General features: G+C 33.8%; 2 protein-coding genes across 2 annotated transcripts; one reads left to right on the top strand and one right to left on the bottom strand.

Annotated features, from left to right (window-relative positions):
• The first annotated feature begins 15,359 nt into the window (after positions 1-15,359).
• Positions 15,360-16,166, top strand: LOC109161748 (heavy metal-associated isoprenylated plant protein 26-like). The gene is made up of 2 exons (XM_019310248.1): positions 15,360-15,583; positions 15,664-16,166. Exons 1-2 carry the CDS (start codon positions 15,494-15,496, stop codon positions 16,045-16,047), a joined length of 474 nt encoding a protein of 157 aa, XP_019165793.1. The 5' UTR covers positions 15,360-15,493; the 3' UTR covers positions 16,048-16,166.
• Positions 16,167-17,769: 1,603 nt separating this feature from the next.
• On the bottom strand, positions 17,770-20,494 carry LOC109161756 (protein MCM10 homolog). The gene is made up of 11 exons (XM_019310257.1): positions 20,315-20,494; positions 20,037-20,223; positions 19,834-19,908; positions 19,509-19,746; positions 19,300-19,424; positions 18,925-18,958; positions 18,805-18,851; positions 18,567-18,704; positions 18,292-18,356; positions 18,144-18,210; positions 17,770-18,060 (listed from the first exon to the last, which is right to left on the bottom strand). The coding sequence occupies exons 1-11, from the start codon at positions 20,403-20,405 to the stop codon at positions 17,898-17,900; spliced, it is 1,230 nt and encodes a 409-aa protein (XP_019165802.1). The 5' UTR covers positions 20,406-20,494; the 3' UTR covers positions 17,770-17,897.
• Positions 20,495-21,603: the final 1,109 nt, after the last annotated feature.

Raw genomic sequence — 21,603 nt, 5'->3', positions numbered from 1 at the left:
CTCAGTCGTTGTCAGATAAATCGCATAGTTTCATCGTAGATATCACGATAGTTTAAGATAGTTGTCAGTCAAACGTGACATTGGTGCTCTCTATTATAGAAAATATTAAATAATTAATTAATTATTTAAAATTACATACAGAATTGCCAAAAAGATAGATACTGCCCGTCCACTTAAAGACAATGGGATTATATGTCAGTTGGGCGGTAGTGCAACTTTCTAAACCATCCATCATTATTGATATCATCAGTCCCCAGCTGGTATAATCCAACTCCGATCCTGCTTTTCTTTTGTTAGTATATGTGTAGGAACCCCCCACCCGTTATTTATTTATTTATTGCTTTCTCTTTGATATGAAACCATTCATGTGTTGATGTTGACTGGTTTTTTGGATTATAAAGAAAATGGTCCAGTGTTTAATTTGAATTTTTAAATTAACGTTGGATATGAAAAATATGATGAATCTCATTCTGTAATATGTATTGATTTGATTAATATTTGCATATAACACTCACTTTAATGCTTTGGAATTGATTGTTTTTGAGTTACAAGAAAGCGCACTTTCCGAATGTATGCTCTGTGTGAAGTCTGGCTTGTGATCTTTGTTGGTAAAGAATAATAACGAAGTAAATTACTTTAGTTTGTCTATAATTGTTGGTCTCAAATTAAGAATAATAGGCAATTCTTACATAGAGTTGAACTTGAAATTTTATGATTATCCTGTTAATTGTCACATTAACTTGATGGGTTGTTGCATTGCCGCATTGGTATTCATTCTTTCAAAAGGTTGAACTACCCCAACCTTAAGGAGACCCCCACATCCCGGTCTGACCAAGCATTTGGGAGGATATAAATTATGGTAACTCAACTGAACATGAACCACAGAGGCTAAACTTTTTTTACTGCGCACAAGGAGCTCTGATCCCCTCACTTTGAGAGGCCGCATTGGAATTCATCATTGTTGTTTAATTTGTGCTACTTCTATTGTCTTTGAATGAACGTTTTAACTACCATCTTTGCCACTCTATATTTCTATCATACTAAATAAATTTTAAAATTAATAGTGTAAATTAAAACTCAAATTTCATAATACAAATAGTTAAATCATTTATTTGTCAAAGATATCTACAAATCTACAAACTTAATATACAAGTAAATAAAGTTAGGCCCTAACAAAACTAAAAAATGTTGTTGTGTAATTGTTTGTTGATTTAAGTATTTTTATTATTATTATTTTTCATATTTTACTTTCAATTATATCATTTATTTTTCCTAAATACCCTTGTATTCCATCAGAGTAAACTTTAGTAACGGAATATTCCGTTAACTATTTATTATTCTTAACACACTCATTGATTTTCATAAGGAAGGTCTTAGGTTCGAACCTCATCCCAATCAAAATTGACATAATTGTTAAACATATACTATGAATATGTGAGAGTGTATTAAAAAAATACAATATAAAATTTAACATAAACTTTGGTCAATTAATTAGAATCACGCATTGGCATTAATGAAACGGTACACTTAATTTACAATATATGTTCAACAGAGATGAGAAACTATGTTTATTATCATTGTATTTTTGGAGAAGAAGGATTTGGTTTTGTTTTTGAAGGTGTATTGCGCCAAGGCACTAAAATTGCAGTGAAACACACCAGGGGATTAGATCAAATCAATAATTCATTTCTGGATCACGCTAATTAATAGGATTTTGTGTTGCAAAAACTATGTTTATGGTACTATCCAGTGAGGGTACTTTCCTCTAAAATTGTTATTGCACCTGTTAATTCAACATTTCTAATCATATTTATGTATTCTTAAAATATTTACTTTTATGAAAGATTTGATAATTTTGTATTGGTATACGTCAGGATACCAAATGATACTTTGATAAACTCTGTAACACTAATTTAAAAATACACATTGAGCATCAGACTATCCGTACAATGCGCGTGTAGTATAACTAGTAAATTAATAAATGTTTTGAACGTTTTAAATGCATATATATGCCGTTAGTAAAAACATATGATGTTTGGTTACTTTCTATTTCTTTGTAGTGAATTATATATTGCAAGTAGTCAGAAGTGCTAAAAAAAAAATATTGCAAGTATTGTATGCGTATAAAATGTATTAACAAATTATACAAATAATTTACTAAAAATTATAAAAGCACACTTAAGAAATTACCAAATCATCCATGAATAGTTAATTAAGGAAATGTAACCATAAAATATGAGAAAAATCGTGGCCACTAGATGACCCAAGATGGACAACCCATATTAGTCCCACCGTTTTTGCATGGGGTCTTGTTTTCATATGATCTGAATACACACACAAACACACGTGTACACACACATATACATGTGTGTGTTAGATTATCATATGAGAACAAGTTCTTAAGAGAAACTAAGAATCAATCTCAAGGATTAGGTAGAATCGGGCTTCAGTTGAAGCTTTTACATTTAAAAAATCGGATAAATCATATCAGATTTTTAAAAAATGCGGTGATATTTTCGTATATAAGGGGTCAAGTGAGAACATGCTCTCAAGTAAAAAGTGAGGACTAATATGATCCATCCATTTGGGTGGATTAATTGTTGAGGGTTGTTGAAAAATAAGGGAAAAAGGTACGGTGTCGATTTTATAAATATTGAAAACTTAAAATTTAGAATAATTATATAAAATTAATCATGCGTTTTATTTTCTAAAACCTTGAACCATTGATGAGCTCTGATAGATGGTTGTGAATTGTGATCATGAATCACTTTTTACAGGAGGAACATGTTCTCATTTGAACAAGGTACAATAATATTACAAATATAATATTGACTAACAATCCTCATGTATGTTGGGTAGTAATTCACGTTTCTCTCAAACTCTATATATATCTCTAACATACTATAAATTGTTGTGGTAATTCTGATAAGTTATGGAATTAATTGATTAAATTTGTGAGTTTTGGAAGTTATGAATTGAATTTTAAATTCAATGTTGAGGCCATTAGTACTGATGGAATAATATAATATGCCTGCCATATTATTATTATTATTATTATTATTATTATTATTATTATTATTATTATTATTATTATGTATAATAATAATGATATTAATTAGTCAAAGAGAAGAGGTCATCATGGCAAGAAAATAGGGAAGGCTACGAGAAGTTACAACTGATGACATTATATAAAGATTCTGGGATGCAGACAAAAGGGGGAGAAATCTCAGAGATAAAACATTTTCTTCTACATATATATTATTGATTTTTCCTTATACTCCATGGCCATGGCCACCTTATGTATATATACTACATCTACAACTACTTAGTGGATTTCGGCTTGACTTAGCCCAAAAAGGCTCGTGGTGTTCACCGTTTTGGTTTCCACGATAAATCCCTGTGTTCAATTATTGATTCTCTGCAATCATTTCTTTACAATATTCATTTATATTTTCTCCATGGAGATGTTTATTCATTAATTGGATTAATTAACACGGACCCCCGGGTTAATTAATTCCATCAATGGTGCTCTTGTTGAGAGCTGCTGTACAAGCTTAAGCGTGCTCTCTCTCCTATTTATCACTTGATTAAACACTCAAGTTTAATTTGTTCTCCATTCATATCTCACAACGAAATATATTATTCATCTTTGTGATATTCATCTTTATATTGGTCATCTTTTTTCATGATTCCATTTATACATGATTCTTTCCTTGATTTGGAAGCTTGAAATGCAGAGTTTCTGACACTATAATAACCGCTTGAGATTGGGTTTCCCTTTGTTCTTGAATGAGATCGAAGCAGAGGCCGAAGAAACAATGAATGCAGTGGCCAGTTCCTCTGCTGCCTTTCGGGTATAATGAGGATTATCCTCATTATACTGGCTTTCACTATTTTCAAAGCCAGAAGGCCTGTACCACCGTCGATTCCGATCTCTCCTTCGACATGTTCCGACTCGCTGTCTGCCTCAATCTCACCCTCGACGCCGGCGTCTCCTTCTAGAACCCCAACGGTGTTGGCTTCAATTATACGGCAACAGCTCCGTCCTACTCATGTACGGGCGAGTGGACGTCGGCGGCGCTCCCATTCCCGCCGGCAAGATTGGGGCTAGCCAGACCGTCCAATGAACATCTCCCTCCCTATCATGGCAGAAATTCTGGAGACGAGATGCCGTGAACTGTTGTTACCGAAGCGCTGCAACTTGAATTGTTGTTGCCAGGTGTGATGCCGCAAAGGCTATGGCTGTCGATTCCAAAGAATTACAATATAAGTGGTGAATCCCAACCGGGCATTGAAATTTAAAAGATAAGTTTCTCTAATCATTAGATTGCTTTATATTATTATTGTTATAATAATAATAATTATTATTTAATAATTTGATGTGGCCAACCGCTAATTTATTCAAACAACGACATCATTTGGCAAGCTCCGAGCTGCCACTCACATAATATAATATGGTACGCTCCATGCTACGTACCAATTGTATTGCAAGGTAAGCCCTGCGCTGCCACTTAAATTATAGGGTAAGCTCCGCGCTACCTCTTACAACTATCGTTTCATCGAATAAATTTGATGTTGGTCACAATAAATTAAAAGAAGATAGTGATTTCCGAACCTATCTTCAATTTTAATTTTATATTTAAACAAATACTAAGTGCATGTCGCTAATCATTTGTCAAACATATGTCAATTACAGGAGATGACCGTAATGAACCCCTAGGTACTCCGTGTACCTGATTGTGAGTCTCATTATCATCTTCAATGCTCCGAGCCGGGAAGTCAAAACTTTGGTGCTCCGCGCACAAACATACTTTAATTTGGTGCTCCGCGAACAAACAAACTTTGGTGCTCCGCGCACAAACATGTAGTCCGACTACACTGCTCGTTAAGGATGCACTCCGAGTGTTATCGTTTTTATTCGGTGAACATCCGTTTTTCTACTTTCTTATACCGAAAAATACTTGCGGTTAAGAAAGTGGGGGACTCATGATGGAATAATATAATATGCCTGCCATATTATTATTATTATTATTATTATTATTATTATTATTATTATTATTATTATTATTATGTATAATAATAATGATATTAATTAGTCAAAGAGAAGAGGTCATCATGGCAAGAAAATAGGGAAGGTTACGGGAAGTTACAACTGATGACATTATATAAAGATGACAAAAGGGGGAGAAATCTCAGAGATAAAACCTTTTCTTCTACATATATATTATTGATTCTTCCTTATACTCCATGGCCATGGCCACCTTATGTATATATACTACATCTACAACTACTTAGTGGATTTCGGCTTGGCTTAGCCCAAAAAGGCTCGTGGTTTTCACCGTTTTGGTTTCCACGATAAATCCCTGTGTTCAATTATTGATTCTCTGCAATCATTTCTTTACAATATTCATTTATATTTTCTCCATGGAGATGTTTATTCATTAATTGGATTAATTAACACGGACCCCCGGGTTAATTAATTCCATCAAGTACTAATGAATTTCATTTCTCTTGTAATTTAGTAGGTTAAGAAAGTAGTTATGAAGAGATATTACATTGTAACAGAGTCAATAGTACTAAAAAAGTGAATTTCATTTCTCTTGGGTACAATTTTGGAATGACTTTTTTATGAACATCATAACTCTATTTTTTTCTAGTACAAAAACACTCTCTTTCTTTCTTAAAAATTCATGCCAACATTTCACGATTAATTTGAATGCTCAAATATTATATTGTAATATGTTGTATCTTGAAAAATCAATGATTCAATGCTTAATTTCTAGCCCCCTCAAAAGAAATGAATATGTTTTAAAGAAATGTTACACGCGCTTTGAATTTCTATTCAAATTGGAATTGGAATTATTTTATTCTTTAAGATCTTTTTTTTTTTAATGATTTGAATAAATGTAAAAAAATTCCCAACATTTTAATACTTTTATAAGTTTTATTAAATGTTAAACATGAGTTACAAGATAATAAATGAATGACAAAAATTTGTGTGTGGCTATCTCACATATCCTTGTATGTGAGACGGGTCGGGTCGAGATGAAATATAATGCATATACTAACAAATGTAATACTAAATCAGAAATAAAATGGTTATTACTTATATGAGAAAATGTAACACTTTTTACATTTTGATGTAAAAGTATTACATTTTTTTATCAAAAGTATTTTATTTTCCTTTATAAGTGCAACATTATTTAGTATAAATATTAATTTGTATATTGACCGACTCTTTATCTGTGAGACGTTCTCACATAAATGTGACCCTAATTTTTTTTTGAAAGCTACTGGATCTATTACATTGTAGTATCTGTTCATATACTTTCTCAACCTGCTGAAACACAAAAAATCAATAACACCTCTACCAAGACTCAAACTCATAATCTTCCAAATGAAAGTCCAACCTGAGTACCATTAGACCACATAGTCCTAATAAATGTAACCCTAAATTAATATTTTAGTCAAATTAAATTTTCTAAATGTCGTGCACAGTACTCTCCCTTTCTAGAGAACACGCTATACTTTTATTATTTGCTTATTTTCTTGAATATTCTTTATAGATTTTTTTTTTCTTTAATAGAACTTTTAATAAGAATGCTGTTTAAACATGTAAATCTTATCCATTAATACCGAAATACGGAGTAATGAATAATGAAAATTGAAAACGGAAGTGTAAATGATAAAGTTTGAAACGCGTGGGGCCAGCTAACAGCAGAAAGAAAACCACAAGAAGTGGTGGGTGAGTGATGACTGATGACCCATTTTGGACGGTTCAAAATATAGATTTTCGTAATTGAAGAAAAGCCCAGGCCCCCGTGGGAAGATCCACATGACACACTCGGATCGGATCCCCCAATTCTTGTCACACTTACGTTACGTTGCGCCATATTTATTTATTTATTTAGGTTACAAAGGGAAGTCTAAGTGTATTCTGAATAAATTCTATTTTTGTATAGTAGTTTATAAATTATGTAAAAAAAAAAAAATTGTACTAGTAAAATTTTATATGATAAATTTGGCTAAGAGTATATTGATAATAAAGAATTTTGTTTTATTTAGTTAGGAGCAGATTCAGAAAAATTGTTTATAAGAACAAAAAATTAATACAAAAGAGATAGAAAGGCATCACATTTTGATTTGCGTTTGTTTTGTTTGTGTTGACAAAAAAGGTAATGGATCCGAAGTCGGAACGCGGTGTTGTAAGGGTATATACGGGGTCCCATTATCTGTGCATGCATAATCATATGCTGCACCTCCACCTACGTATACTCTTGCTTAGCTTGAATTGCTCCTCCGATATGATCCCATCCATTACACTGCAACTTTACCTCTTCTTCTTTTCCTGCACTGCTCCAACCCATGTGCACTTACCATTCTTATCCATCACTGCATCCCATCCACATATATAAATTCACTATATATATATGGCATGATCAAATGAGAATATGGTTTACCCGTTGATAGTGTTAATTCCCACGTAAGCAGTAAATAAATAACACAAGTCCAATCAAAGCAAATAATCTTTTATTGATCGGGTGAAGGACCTAAATACAATCTACACTCGCTATTCTGAGGGCCGACTGACTGCGGTCGGGATGCTCTAACAATAGCCTATCGATTGTTCCAAAAGTCCCCTGTTGCCGCCGTGGGTATTTATAGCCGTTAGGCCGGAGACACAAGTCCGGCCATCCGGCATGTCACCCACGTAGCAACCACGTGTCCTCCTCCTGGGAGCCCTGCCTGTCAGTGCGTAATGCTGCCACGTGTCTCTTCTCGGCTCTCTCGCCTAAGGGCTACCGATCGGGAACCGAAGACGCGGGTCGGGTGGTGATGCCCGGTCGGTCTAAGAAAATCCGACCTGTAACCTGCACAAATAAGAATAAAACACGGAGGCATGTCGATCGGGATATTCCCCACCACCCGTAAAAGTAGTAAGGTCGGACTTAGCCATCCATCAGAGTTCATCAATGATGGAGGGTTTGAATAAAATAAAAATAAAAAGAATAAAGTCCAACTTAGCCACCGAAGGTAAGCTGCAAATACAATTAGGCCACTGAACATTCTAAATTTATGCAATTTGATCTGATAACGTATTACCATTCATTTCATCAGGTTGACTGCTTATGTCGATGGTATGGTGGCATTATTAAATAATTTTTAATAATAAAATTTTAAAATTAAAAATTAAAAAAAAAAAAACGCCGGCGGCACCCGACCGAAGACGCCGGAGACGAAGGACTTGTCTTTGTGGTGCTTTATTTGTCGATTAGGGTCACAAAATAGATTTCATACCGGACTCATCATTTTTGTAGAGTGATAGTAAGTTTTTTCATAAATCAAAGTATTAACTTGGATGAAGTCAATTATATTGCATATATGCATGTGAACATAAATATTGTTAATTAAGAGTATCCAAGACCTCCAAGTACGTAGAGGATTGGATCAAAGTGTCCCAATGGAAGAAAAACATGCAAAGGATAATCACTACTGGAAATTCTGAAATTTTCGACCACCTGAAAATGATCTTAAATTAAGTTGATACTAAAAAGTCTAAAAAGTGGTCGGAAATAGAAACAAAGGTTTTTCCGGATACCAAAAGTGGTCGGAACAAGACTTTCTACTTGATTTAAGATCACTTTCAGGTGGTCGGAAATTTCAGAATTTCCAATAGTGAATGTGGTTTGATAAACTGGTATTAACGTACGCGGCTTTGATTTGGGATAGAATTGATTTGATATTATGTTGGCCGCATATATGCATTAAAAATATATAATATTCTTAATCAATCAAAAAAGTTGTTGGAGTTTTGTTGGGTTATTATTATTCAAAAGGAAACGGAAGTCTTTGTTTTACGTAGTACAACGACGATGACTGTGACGAGAAATTCGAGTAAATTGTACACATATATAGCGTAAAATTAACGTCGCCGTCGTAGAAAGAGACGAGGTTAAGATGCCATGGCTCTAGATTTCGCCGGGCCATGGGACCTATGTGCGGTCAGGGCAGACGGTAGGTGTAACAGGCACAAATTAATTAGTGCGTACTAGAAACTGAGTGCCATGGGTCCAACCATAGCTTAGCTCCATTCAATTCTATCATATCGCTCTACCACCTTCATATTCATGACTTGACTTTACTACGTACAAGTGTACAACTAAATTAGCAGACTTAGCTTCAATAATATGTTAGTGTTGAAAATGGGGTAGCACCTACCTGACGTGTGAGTGAACATTTTGACATGTTATTTGGAGCATTATTATTACTATTCCGTAATAATGATGTTAATCGAATTGATCGAAGTAGTGGTTTGAAAATTGATTTTTATGGACTGTTAGTTTGATTTGCATGAATTCAAATTATTTTATTCAACTGTTCTTTAGAGTTGTTAAAGTGTATCTGGTAAGATTTTCCCGTAAAATATATATTATATATTATCACCTTAATTAACTGATTGAAAGCTAGTTAACTAGATTTATTGAGTAGTTTGGTTGGACTAAATAATTATAAATTGTAGTCAACTAGACTTTGTACCTAATATAAAGTCTATATTGATGAGATATAGGACATACATTATATATAACAAAATTTATATTACTTATGTTGCTCAGAATAATATACCAACACACTATTGAGGATTCTGAATAAGTATGAGACTAAACGGTTACCATTCAAAAGTCATTGTTCTCATCCTTGGTCTGCCTATGGGCATAGGGAATTGGTAGAAGGTGGTAGGGAGCCTAGGATGCGTAGGTCCGGATGGAGAAGGCACAAAGAGAACTTTTGGATGCAGTTTCATAGATAGAGAGCATCCCATAGTTCTTATGAAGTTTTTTCAGAACAAAAAAAAAAAAAATTAGGGAAGGGTTTCAATTTTAACTAATGGGAATAGAAATTTTTTTAAGAATTTTCATTTCTGCAAAATTAAATTTTTTGTGAGGTCCACTAATTGGAGAAAGGAGAGAAAGCAATAGGGCAACGCGTAAATGTTGTTCTTTCACTTTGTTAGAGTAATCATTTTTTCAGTAATTTTTTTCTCCTTTTTCCTCTTTTCTTCTTTCCCTTTTTTTCTACATGTACTCTAAAAAATCAATAGAAAAATGCTCACTGATGAGGTTGCTCTTAATGAAGGAGTGATATGTATGCTCGTTCTTACTATGTTTAGAGACCATATTACTTAAGGGCGGCAAAAACTCATATGAGACTGTCTTACGACTCATCAAGTGTAAGATAGGTTAAATTTCAATTCTTATGAGTATTACACTTTCTCTAATAAGTAACTCTTCAACTTTTAAATATTACATTTTGATTTGAGGGACCGGTTGGAAAGCCGAAAAATAATTTTAATTTTTTTTAATTTAGATTTTCTTATATTTGAGTACTCAAGGCAATAAGGTCAATGCATAATAATCATTCTGATCAACAGAAAAAAGACTTAATTTAACAAAAATTATCTTTCTAAATTTTTAGTCGGAACATTTTTTTTTAAATAATTGATTTTCCCGTCTCTCTACTCTCTCATTTTTCGCCGCCGAACTTGAGAGTTGCTAATAACCACTTCCATATCTCCCAACTTCCCCTTGCTACTTCTTGCTTGTTATTCTTTCAAATTACCTGCCAACAACTTCTAACAACTGTCCTCTTATAAATTGTAACAGATTATGTAGCCATTTATTTGATCCACTAACTCCCCAACATCGCTTCGCACTCTCACAAGCTAAGGCACCCCAACCTTGGAAAATATTGTACAATAGACCATGATCCACTTGGTAAGGTGGAATACTTATATTCAATCGATTACCTTTTAATATGCTAAAAGTTTATTTCTAATACATTGAGTGTTTATTTTTTCAAAATTTATCTTTTGCGTACTGAAAATTCATTATCTGGTATATTAAAATGAACATGAATCATGGTCTACAATATAATTTTTCAATCTTGGATCTTTAATCCTATACAATAACATGTCTTAAATGACCAACTTTCGTAATGTATAATGTCTTAAATGAATTGTGTTGTATTCAAAGATTAGGACAAATTAAAGCCGGTAACGTACATCATGCGGTGCCGCAAAACAATGAATTTCTGATAGAAAGACTGGAATATGTGACATAGTTACGTGGGGTGGGTGGCAGTGTTAACTTTTAACGTTTCGATAGAAACATTATCGGAAATGCATGCTTCCCCTAATTTCTTAATCTCTTCATTTCATTTCTGGGTCCTACATTGAAGAAGAGGGATCGGTTTTGGGATAGATGGAGAAAGTGGGCTACTGCCATCTTTGACCATTATATTCCATCCAAACTGATGGAAAAAATAATAATAATAATAATTGAAGCAGGTTGCGAGACGGGCTTCCAGCGACGCGTGAATAATTAAATCTCATAATCTTTAGTATAAGATTAATTCTGATATCAAATTGAAACATATGTTTTATTTTAACTAAAAGTCTAAACTGATAATAAATTGTTATATGTTTATGAGTAATAATAGTGCTAAAGTGCTAGGTATGAAACCTTGAATTCCACGCACCCAACATCTTTGTTTTCTTCCATGCATACATTTTCTCTTTAATCAATTCAAATATTGACCATAATAAATTGCTGTCCTGCTTTCAAGGAAGCTGAGTCTCTCGACATCATCGTCTTCATTTATCTCTCTGACTTTCTTCCCCATCTCCTGCTACGAGTAATTCCCATCGCCAATAAACAACAAAATCTCTTTCAATTCTGCTTCGTTTTGCCGACTTCAATAATATAATGGACGGCCATATTAACTCCGGACGGCGTGTCATGCACACAAAAAAACACAAACAAAAAGTTTTAAAATATACGGACTATATGACTATCCATACCTTTGTAATAATGTGAAGTACTACCTCCGTCCCATTTTAAATTTATGTGTATTGGTTCGATTAACGAGGCTTGATTGAAGTTATTTTTAATCTAATTTTTTATAATATTAAATTTAGTATTAGTATACAAAATTTATATATTTAAAAATTACACTAAAAGTACTATTAAACACAAAAAATTAAATTTAAAAATAATTAAAAAAATATTAAAGAAAATAAACAAAAAAAAAAAGATTTAGTTTGACTCAGGGAATAGTAAGTAGGACAGATAAAATGTGACAGAGGGAGTAATAAACCTATAAAAGGCGACGTGTCGTACATAATTTCGAACCATTATATGTATTGTGATTAACGTTATATATATTACTTAAAAAATTTTAATTTACCCAAAAATTTTCAAATTAAGTCCAATATCGAATACGATAATACTTCTCATCTTTTTAAGTTGTTAAGAAACTTTAAACGTTTATAACTACTTGATTGAGGAGTGGGGCTTAAGCCCAATGTCAATTGGGCCAAGAAGTATAATCATATGGTGGACCATGGTCTTTTAATTTGGTCCAAAGAATAATTGGAATCCATGGGTAACATTTTCAGTTGTTATATGGTGGGCCTATAGTCTACACAACGCGATTTAAACCATAGTCGTCAAATGAATTGTAGTAGAATTAGAATAATATTTTAGTATTGCTATAATAAAATTAGTATATGTCAAAAATGAAATTAAAAAAAACAGAGCTCGTTCAATAATATTTTTGAACAAAATGGAAGGGATACCCAAAAAAACAAAAATCAATCATCTCTTCCCCTAAAAATTTATAAAAACAGACTAAAATAATGCCAATACTCCTATAGAAATAAACGGAATCAAATATTTCAATAAAAATACCTCTTAAACAAACTCTTAAAATACACAACAAAAACTAAAAGAAATACATAGAAAGAACGCTTAAAAAACTATAAAAACCGAAAAAAGAAAGAAAGAAAGTAACACTTGAATAACAATAAAATGCAAGTAATAAATAAAATTTTTAAAAATATATCAAATAAAAATGCAAGTAAAATTTATAGAAAGTACTCCGAAGTAATTCCAAATATATAGAAAGTAGAAACAAAAGCATCAACTATTCCAAATAAAAATAAAAATAATTGTAAAAGTTATTTAAAAAATTATAAATACTAAATTCTAAAACTAACTTTAAAAATATTCAGTGAACACTAAATATATGTAGAAAGAACGTTAAAAACAAAAATAACATAAAATAAAACAGAGTGAAGAATAAAAAGAAAAGCTGAAACACTAAAATCACGTTTTGAAAACACACACGTGTGATAACATCGTGCGTGTTCCGTTCGTGCATTGTTTGATATCAGAACAATAATTCATGGTATCAGAGCAATATATATATATATATATATATATATATATATATATATATATATATATATATATATTGCTCTGATATCACACAATGCACGCTCGGTACACGCACACCACAAAGTAAGTTTTTTATTAAAAAAAAATCTAACATTTGAAACCTATCAAATATTTCAATCTCAAACACTTTGTGGTGTGCGTGTACCGAGCGTGCATTGTGTGATATCAGAGCAATATATATATCACAAATCAAAGTATTAACTTGGATGAAGTCAATTATATTGCATATAGGATCAATGACCGAAATGTGTAGTCAACAGCTGGTATTTCCCAAAATGTGTCGCGTTTTTTTTTGACATGAATGTGCAAAACTCGAGTTTTTTGCACTTTTAGTCCCACGACTATAGTGGCACTGACAGAATTGATCCACGACTTTTGAACCTTGCAATTTTAGTCCACGACTATTGATTTTTTTGCAAAAATGGTCCTGGGCTACATACTACTGCCCAGGCGGCGAAGTTCCTGGAGCAGGCAGGGCTGTCAGTAAGCGACGGAGCGGCCGTGACGTTCCCCGGGCTAGTTGGGTTATCCGGCAGCAGCATTAGAGTGGTACATGTACTCCGCAGCCTGAGGCAGTAGTATGTATCCTAGTAATATTGTATGTAGTCAAATATCAATTTTTTTCTTTTAATTTTTTGGGATAACTAAAATGTCAATTTTAACCCGACTAAAAATAGAGAATTTTTTTTTTCCGGTGAAATTTTGACGGAAAAGTGGCCTGAAGGACCATTTTTGCAAAAAAATCAATAGTCGTGGACTAAACTTGCAAGGTTCAAAAGTCGTGGATCAATTCTTCCAGTGCCACTATAGTCGTGGGACTAAAAGTGCAAAAAACTCTGCAAAACTCCTTTGGGAGTTGCGTTTTTGGTTGTGTCCCGGCGTATTTTTTTTCCTGTATTTACGTAAAACGCAACTAGTAGTTGCATTTACGTATTCGTATACGTAAAACGCATTACCTTAATGCGTTTTCTAGGGGATACGGTATAGTCGAAAACGCAACTCATGGTATCAGAACAATATATATATATATATATATATATATATATATATATATATATATATATATATATATATAATCAAATAAGAATCCATCATTCGATTTACCATACTCTTATTCTATTACAAAAGTCCAAACAACTACCCTACATACTAATCCATCATTCGGTTTACCATGCTCAACCATGTTTCTATGGATTATTCTTTTGCGGGTTGTGCTATTCGTGATTGTTATGATCTCAAACGACACTTTGTTTCAGTGTCTATTCAGTTTGTTCTATATCAGTGAATAAGCTAGCCATATTATGCCAAGGTTAGCCCGTTCTGGTTCTTCTATTTGGTTGGGTAGTGTTCCTCCTTGTATTGCTTCAATGATTTAATAAAGTATTCCTCCTTGTATTGCTTCAATGATTTAATAAAGTATTGAACTTTCCTTTTAAAAAATGATACTTGAGTGTTGCTAAAATGAAACTGAAAAACAAAGCTCATGCAATAACGTATAATGTCAAATGAAACTGTAGTAGTACTAAAATGATACTTTAGTGTTGTTATAATGAAACTAACGTGCGTGCAAAATGAAACTAAAAAAACAAAGTATTTGTAAAATGAATATGAAGTTTAATTAAAATGATACGACATCATTTCCTTTGCGATCCATGTTACATGGACTACGGCCCACAATAAGAGTGTATTCGAAAACATGAAAAATGACTTTTGGAATTAGAGTGTAGGATTCTTGAAATTGAGATTCAACCTTTTGAAAAAAATAGTTAGTTTAGTGGTTGGGTTGGGGGACCCAAGTGAAGCCTTTATCCAATAGTAAATCAAGAAAATTTGTCTATATCATAACCTTTAATGCTTTATCTTTAAAGATTCTGTCCCCATACAGCTTGTCAAGTGGGCGGTCATGGGAGTTATGTAAGTAACGCTCCCTTACTCCGAAGACTCGGACCAGCTAACTCAAATCGATGCACAGTAGTCAAGCGTGGGCGGTGCAGTGTTATCTGACACTCCAGCCAATCACCAAACCCCACGTGCCCCTTCCCCATCACTCTCACCGTGGATTTCAAGGTTTCAAACCTCAGCCCACACTATATAACACCGCGCTCTCTCTCTCTCTGCATATCATTCATTATATTGCCTTTACGAAGTATCTATAGTTTCTTCCTTGCTGTATAATCGTTAATAGTTTACAAATAAGAATGGGGATTCTTGATCATCTTTCTGACATGTTTGATTGCTCTTCCGGCCGCCACTACCGCCGCCGCTACAAGAAGCGCCGACAACTGCAGGTATATATATATATATATATATAAATTCTTGATTTTCCGGCGGAGATATAACCCAACTTTATATATGTGTATGTGAGCAGACGGTGGAGATGAGAGTGAAGATGGACTGCGAAGGGTGCGAGAGGAAAGTTCGGAGGTCGGTGGAGGGAATGAAGGGGGTGACGTCAACCCAGGTTGAGCCGAAGCAGCACAAGCTCACCGTGGTGGGCTACGTGGATCCGGAGAGGGTGGTGGCTCGCGTGGCTCACCGGACCGGCAAGAAGGTGGAGCTTTGGCCCTACGTTCCGTACGACGTGGTCGCGCATCCGTATGCGCCGGGGGTGTACGACAAGAAGGCTCCGGCGGGGTACGTGCGGAAGGCGGAGGATCCGCACGTTTACCAGCTCGCACGCGCCTCCTCCACTGAAGTTCGCTACACCACCGCCTTCAGTGATGATAACCCTGCCGCCTGCGTTGTCATGTAATGTAAATCTTGATTAGTTAATTATAGGATTTGCTTTGTAGTGATGTTTCATAGTCAAATACTGGTTTGGTAAAGGTGGTTAAAGTTGGGAAGAGTATCCATCTTGCTTTTTTTGCTTTTGAAAACATTTCTGCATACTCAACTTTGTTGTTCTGTAAAGCGCAAAGAAAACAGAACCAGAAAATTTTAATGTACATCACACACTAATCAACCTTAGAATATATGTAATATTACTTGGGTCCACTGGTATAGTGGTATCCGGTTGCTCCCTTATAGGAAGTCTAAGGTTCAAGCGATTGTATATGTGGGTATCCCCTTCATTTGTAATAAAAAATACTGCATAGTTCAAAAATTAATTATTGACATTTGACATATAATAGCGGTGTTACTGGAGTTTCAATTTGCCTTCTGGTCACCTTCTCCACGGAAAAGACTTGGTCGACTATTCCAACATAGAAGACAACCAACAACCGTTTGTCAATTGCTAATCACCGATTTTAGTCGTTGGAGTCTCTCAAGACTAGTGAAGGTCAATAACCAATCTTTAGGTTTCAATGCAAAAGAATAACATATTGATGAGTTTAATTACAACTACTTTTAAAACTTCAGGGATTTGATTGATTTATCGTATAAAATTTAGAGGCTTATTTGACCATTTTTATAATGTTGCTTTTTTATTTAAATGTGTGCCCAGGAATTAGCTATAACAAAGCCAAATTCAATGGGGATTTACTTCTACAGTTGTCACATACTGAAAATAAACAAGTAAAGTTGTTACCTTTTATCTTATCCCATTTAGATTAGAAGCATTGGCAGTAGAAAAGCTATTGAGCAATCCACACCCAGGAAGCTCCTTCAGTCCAGAAGAATCATTGCTCAAACATTGCAGATTCTCAAAGCTACAATCATTATATTATGAAATTTTCCCTTCTGTACTTCCATGTAGGCAGTGGACCTGATCTCCACAATGAATATTACAGGGGGTCATGACATATGGCTTCAGAAAGGGTTATGAATGGCAAGGTTCTAACAAACCTCTCCACCCTTCACTGGCTTCTGATATGGAAAATATCCAATTTTACCTTCAGTCATTCAGAAAGCTATGAAAAGAGTTACAGTCTGGAAATTCACCAAAATTTGGTCATGACAGCATCTCTTGGTTATAAAATTCAAGCTCACCATTGTCCATTTTAATCAAGTTATCCCATTAAAAAAAAAAAACAAAAAAAAAACTAACCACCAGCAAGTTTGCAGTAAGACTGAAACCAATAAACAGAAAACCTAACCAGATCCAACTATGATATCCATGCATGAAAGGAATCCCTAGAAACAACAATAAATACTATAAAAGATATTCAACCATTATAATCAGAGTTCCCCATGTTGCACAACATTCCATGTCAAAGAGAAAACAGTGCAACAGATGAGCATAAATGCTAGAGAAAGTAATAAATTATACAAGATTTTGTTTTCAAAATAAACTAAATATGTGCAGTCACAACTGAGGAATTGCATAAGCAATAGAGTAGAATTACCTTGAAATATCAAATAGCCACAAGGAAAGATAAGCCAGAGACAAGTTTGATACTGGTCGAATACTCAAAAGTGAAAAAATGATGAGTGATAAGTGAATGATGTAACATAATGTGTAACATAACAATGAGAATGTATAAATGATGATTATGTAAAAAACAAAAAACAAAAAAAAGTACATCAATAAATGTATGCTGAATTACCAGCTTAATCTCTAAATTGTACACATACAATGTCATAAAAATTCCAATAAAAAAATTATCTACAGCTATGACAAATAATTGTGTCGCGAGGGGCACAATGCAAAATCAGGGAATTCTAGAGTTCATCATCTGAGCTTACAATGTCTAGTTCTATCATTTTCTCTTTAACCTGCACTTCTTTTACTCTATCTGTTCCTTCATGTGATTTTGATCTCTTGCTATGCACATGCACTTCACCTGTTTTGACTTGAGTTGGATTCTTTCTTTTAGTTGATATCCTGAAACAACATAAAACATTTAGCAAAATCGAAATGCACTAGACAGTATTGCAAGAATGGACTTGCAGCAACCTGACTTTTACCTTTCACTTGTCTTGCTTATTCGTTGACTCTGTGCAGTAGAAAATTCTTTGGAACTTTTTGATTCTTCTGTGGTACAATAACACCAGGACAAATGGTCAAGTATGGTTTTGTATGTATAGTAAATATGAGAAGTAACCAAAGCCAGACCTGTAATCTTATTAAGAAATCGAATTCCCTGCGAATACGCATTTGTAGTCACTTTCCCTGCTTTACTGTGCATTAATACATTTTTCAGCATCAGAAGAGACTACAAGGCAATCATACCTTAAGACAGATAAAAGTGCTTTAATCCAGTTTAAAAGTCAGATAAGATTGCTTAAATAAGAGATAATGAAATCTACTGAACAGTTTGCCATCAGAATGTGTTGGTCACTTAGATGATTGTATGTCAAGATAGATATGACTAGGAATCTTGAACAAACCTCAAAGCTTCTTTTAGTTGTTCTGCAGAAAATAATTTCACTGCTTTGTTCTTTGCTAAGTTTGTTTTGTCAGCTAAAGGGTCAACCATATAGATCCCTTCTGATTTGAGAGGACCCCTAAAAGCAGTTCTTAGGTTCCTGATAATAAAAATTACAAGACATTTAATAAATGGAATTGGGGTGGGGGACTAAAACAAAGCACTTTATTTTTCATTGCAATGACAAGAGCGTTGCCCACCCTCCCTTGAGTTCGGTCCTTGTGACAGAGTACTTCTCTGATGTTTTCTGAAAGAACAAACATTAGAAAATAGCACTAGTCTATTTTGATTGAGACTATTGTAAACATTATTTAAATTACCTGTCTATGGTAGCTGCAATATATACCATTACGTCTGCAAGTGTAAATGACTTCATAAGTAATGAGAGATAATTCATATTACAAAGAGATACAACTCCTAAAATCAACACAACAGCTCTTGATTTTATCAAGAAACAATGGAACATAAGATTCTACATAAGCAAGAAAAGGTACAAAACGAGTTCTGTTACAAGAAGTTGATGAATACCCATAATTAGATGGTAAGAGGATAACACATTATATGCCTGAATCTTTGCTACAATAGAGTATGCTTTGGTGGAAAACTCAACACATTTATTGACTAGACTAGAAAATGCAAATATACTTAGAAACACAAGTATTAGAGTATAAAGTACAGCGTAAGAGACCACATACTTATTAATGACTAGTGTGCAAGCCATTCCATCTTTCCTTTTCCCCTTGCAAACTCCATAATCAACAGAAGTGCCGATCTTTAAGATGTTACTTGCAGAATATACACTCAACGAAAAGCCATTCTCCTATATAAGAAACATAAAGTTAGAGTTTTTACAAGTTATCCCTTAATAAAAACAATGAAAAATAAAAAAGTTTAATAATGGCACCGAATTATCATTGCGGACACCGCAATTGAAAAGGGCAAACACAGCCCCAGCCTTCTCATTGCTATTCCTCTGATAAGCATCGCCAAACAAAAATACTGAAACAGTATTTTCTTTCAAGCATCCCATTTTCCAAATTGCATAGGGCTTTCCAGTAGAGCTAGTCCTCGGTTGTCCCATCTCAGTTAGGACCCCAACAGTTGCCCAACACCCTGAGAGGGTATCTCCTGATAGCAAATTCCTAAGACATAGGCATGAAGTCTATCACCATCTACAATGCAATTAAACAACAGAGCATTTTATGAACTTATACAAACATTTCACTTACTTTATTGCTGGTAATCGAACAAATCGGATATCAGAAAAGCGGTTGCTCAGCTCAAGCGGTGAGACTAATTGATTCCTGAGCCAAAAAGCATGGTGGAACACTAGGCCTCAATTAACAATACAAAAAAAAAAAAAAAAAAAAAAAAAAAAAAAAAAAAAACTTTGTTTTTGAAACAATCTAATGTGCACATATCAATAACTTACCGAATCCGTAAACCAGAAAACTTTTCCACCTCCGAATCATTTGATGCCTTGGAAATATTGGGTTTAGATTTGAGAGCCTTCTTAGCAGTTTCAGTATCGTAATCAAGACAATCCTGAACCGCAACTCGGAAGACAGACATGTCCGTCTGCCCAACTCGCTTAGGTCGCTCATCATCCGATAGGTAATCTACAAAAAGGACCCCGGCAGGGAAAATCAGCAGACCAATTTTTAAGATATGGATAAATGTAAAAGGATTAAAAATTCCTAGAAACAACACCTGGAGAGTGGGATGAGGGAGATGCCGGAGGGGTTTCCAAAACCCTATCTTCGAGTGAAAGGAGGAGAGCCAAGTCTTCTTGATCCGACATTTTTTAGCTTTGAAATGAATGAGAAATCAGTAATCAGAGAGGAAAGGAATCTGGGAAGCCGGTTGCAGAATAGGGTTTATAGTGATGGCTCGGAGGGAGATTTGAAGTTTGGAGGGAAATTTTGAGGCAGTAAATTTTATTTCAGATTTGCGGTTAATTACACGTACTACGTGGGCTTGGCCCAACATAGATTGCACGGCAAATTATGCCCTGGACCCGTGTCCACAATGTATTGTGGACACGAGTCTAAAACGACGTTGTTTTTAAGAAAAATTGCGTCATTCTAGTTTTAAAAAAAATTGATTTTGTCTCGACGTTAACGGCATTAACGATGTTATTCGTTTGTGCTATTATAAATGTACAGTTATGGAATTATGAATGTACAGTTATGGCATTATGAATGTACAGTTATGACATTATTAATGTAAGTTATAAAATTATAAATACAGAATTCTGACATTATTAACTTACAATTATGAACATATAGTGATAAAATTATGAACATAGAGCTCTAAAATTGTGAACATAAAGCTTTGAAAATTATGATTTTACAGTTATTGAATTATGAATGTACAGTTACGGAATTATGAATGTACAGTTATGCAATTATGAATATACAGTTATGAAATTATGAACTTACAATATGAACATATAGTGATAAAATTATGAACATAGAGCTCTAAAATTGTGAACATAGAGCTTCGAAAATTATGAAGTTACAGTTATTGAATTATGAATGTACAGTTACGGAATTATGAATGTACAGTTGTGGAAGTATGAATGTACAGTTATTGAATTATGAACATAGAGCTATAACATTATGAACTTACAATTATAAACATATAGTAATAAAATTATGAACATATACTCCTATAACGAATCTGAAATTAAAAACAAAAAAAAACAAAAAAAAAAAAGAGATAACAGTGCCGTGTTACCGTGTCCAGCATGCATGCTGGACACGGGTCCAGAGCATAACGATTGAGATTGCACCTAAACTATACGATCATTATTCTGTGGACCATGGTCCATACAAGTTGTATGAACCATATTTTATATATTGTAAAATAATGTACATTTAATACAAAAATAATATACAATGTATTCATAAAATGTACATTATTTTTGTACTAAATGTACATTATATTATATAATGTACATACAGTACAAAAACAATATACATTTCGTATATTAAATT

The sequence above is a fragment of the Ipomoea nil genome, unplaced genomic scaffold (genome assembly GCF_001879475.1).
Source record: "Ipomoea nil cultivar Tokyo-kokei standard unplaced genomic scaffold, Asagao_1.1 scaffold2926, whole genome shotgun sequence".
NCBI lineage: Eukaryota > Viridiplantae > Streptophyta > Magnoliopsida > Solanales > Convolvulaceae > Ipomoea > Ipomoea nil.
The sequence above is the reverse complement of the archived record's forward strand: the minus strand, read 5'-3'. Positions and strand labels throughout refer to the sequence as shown.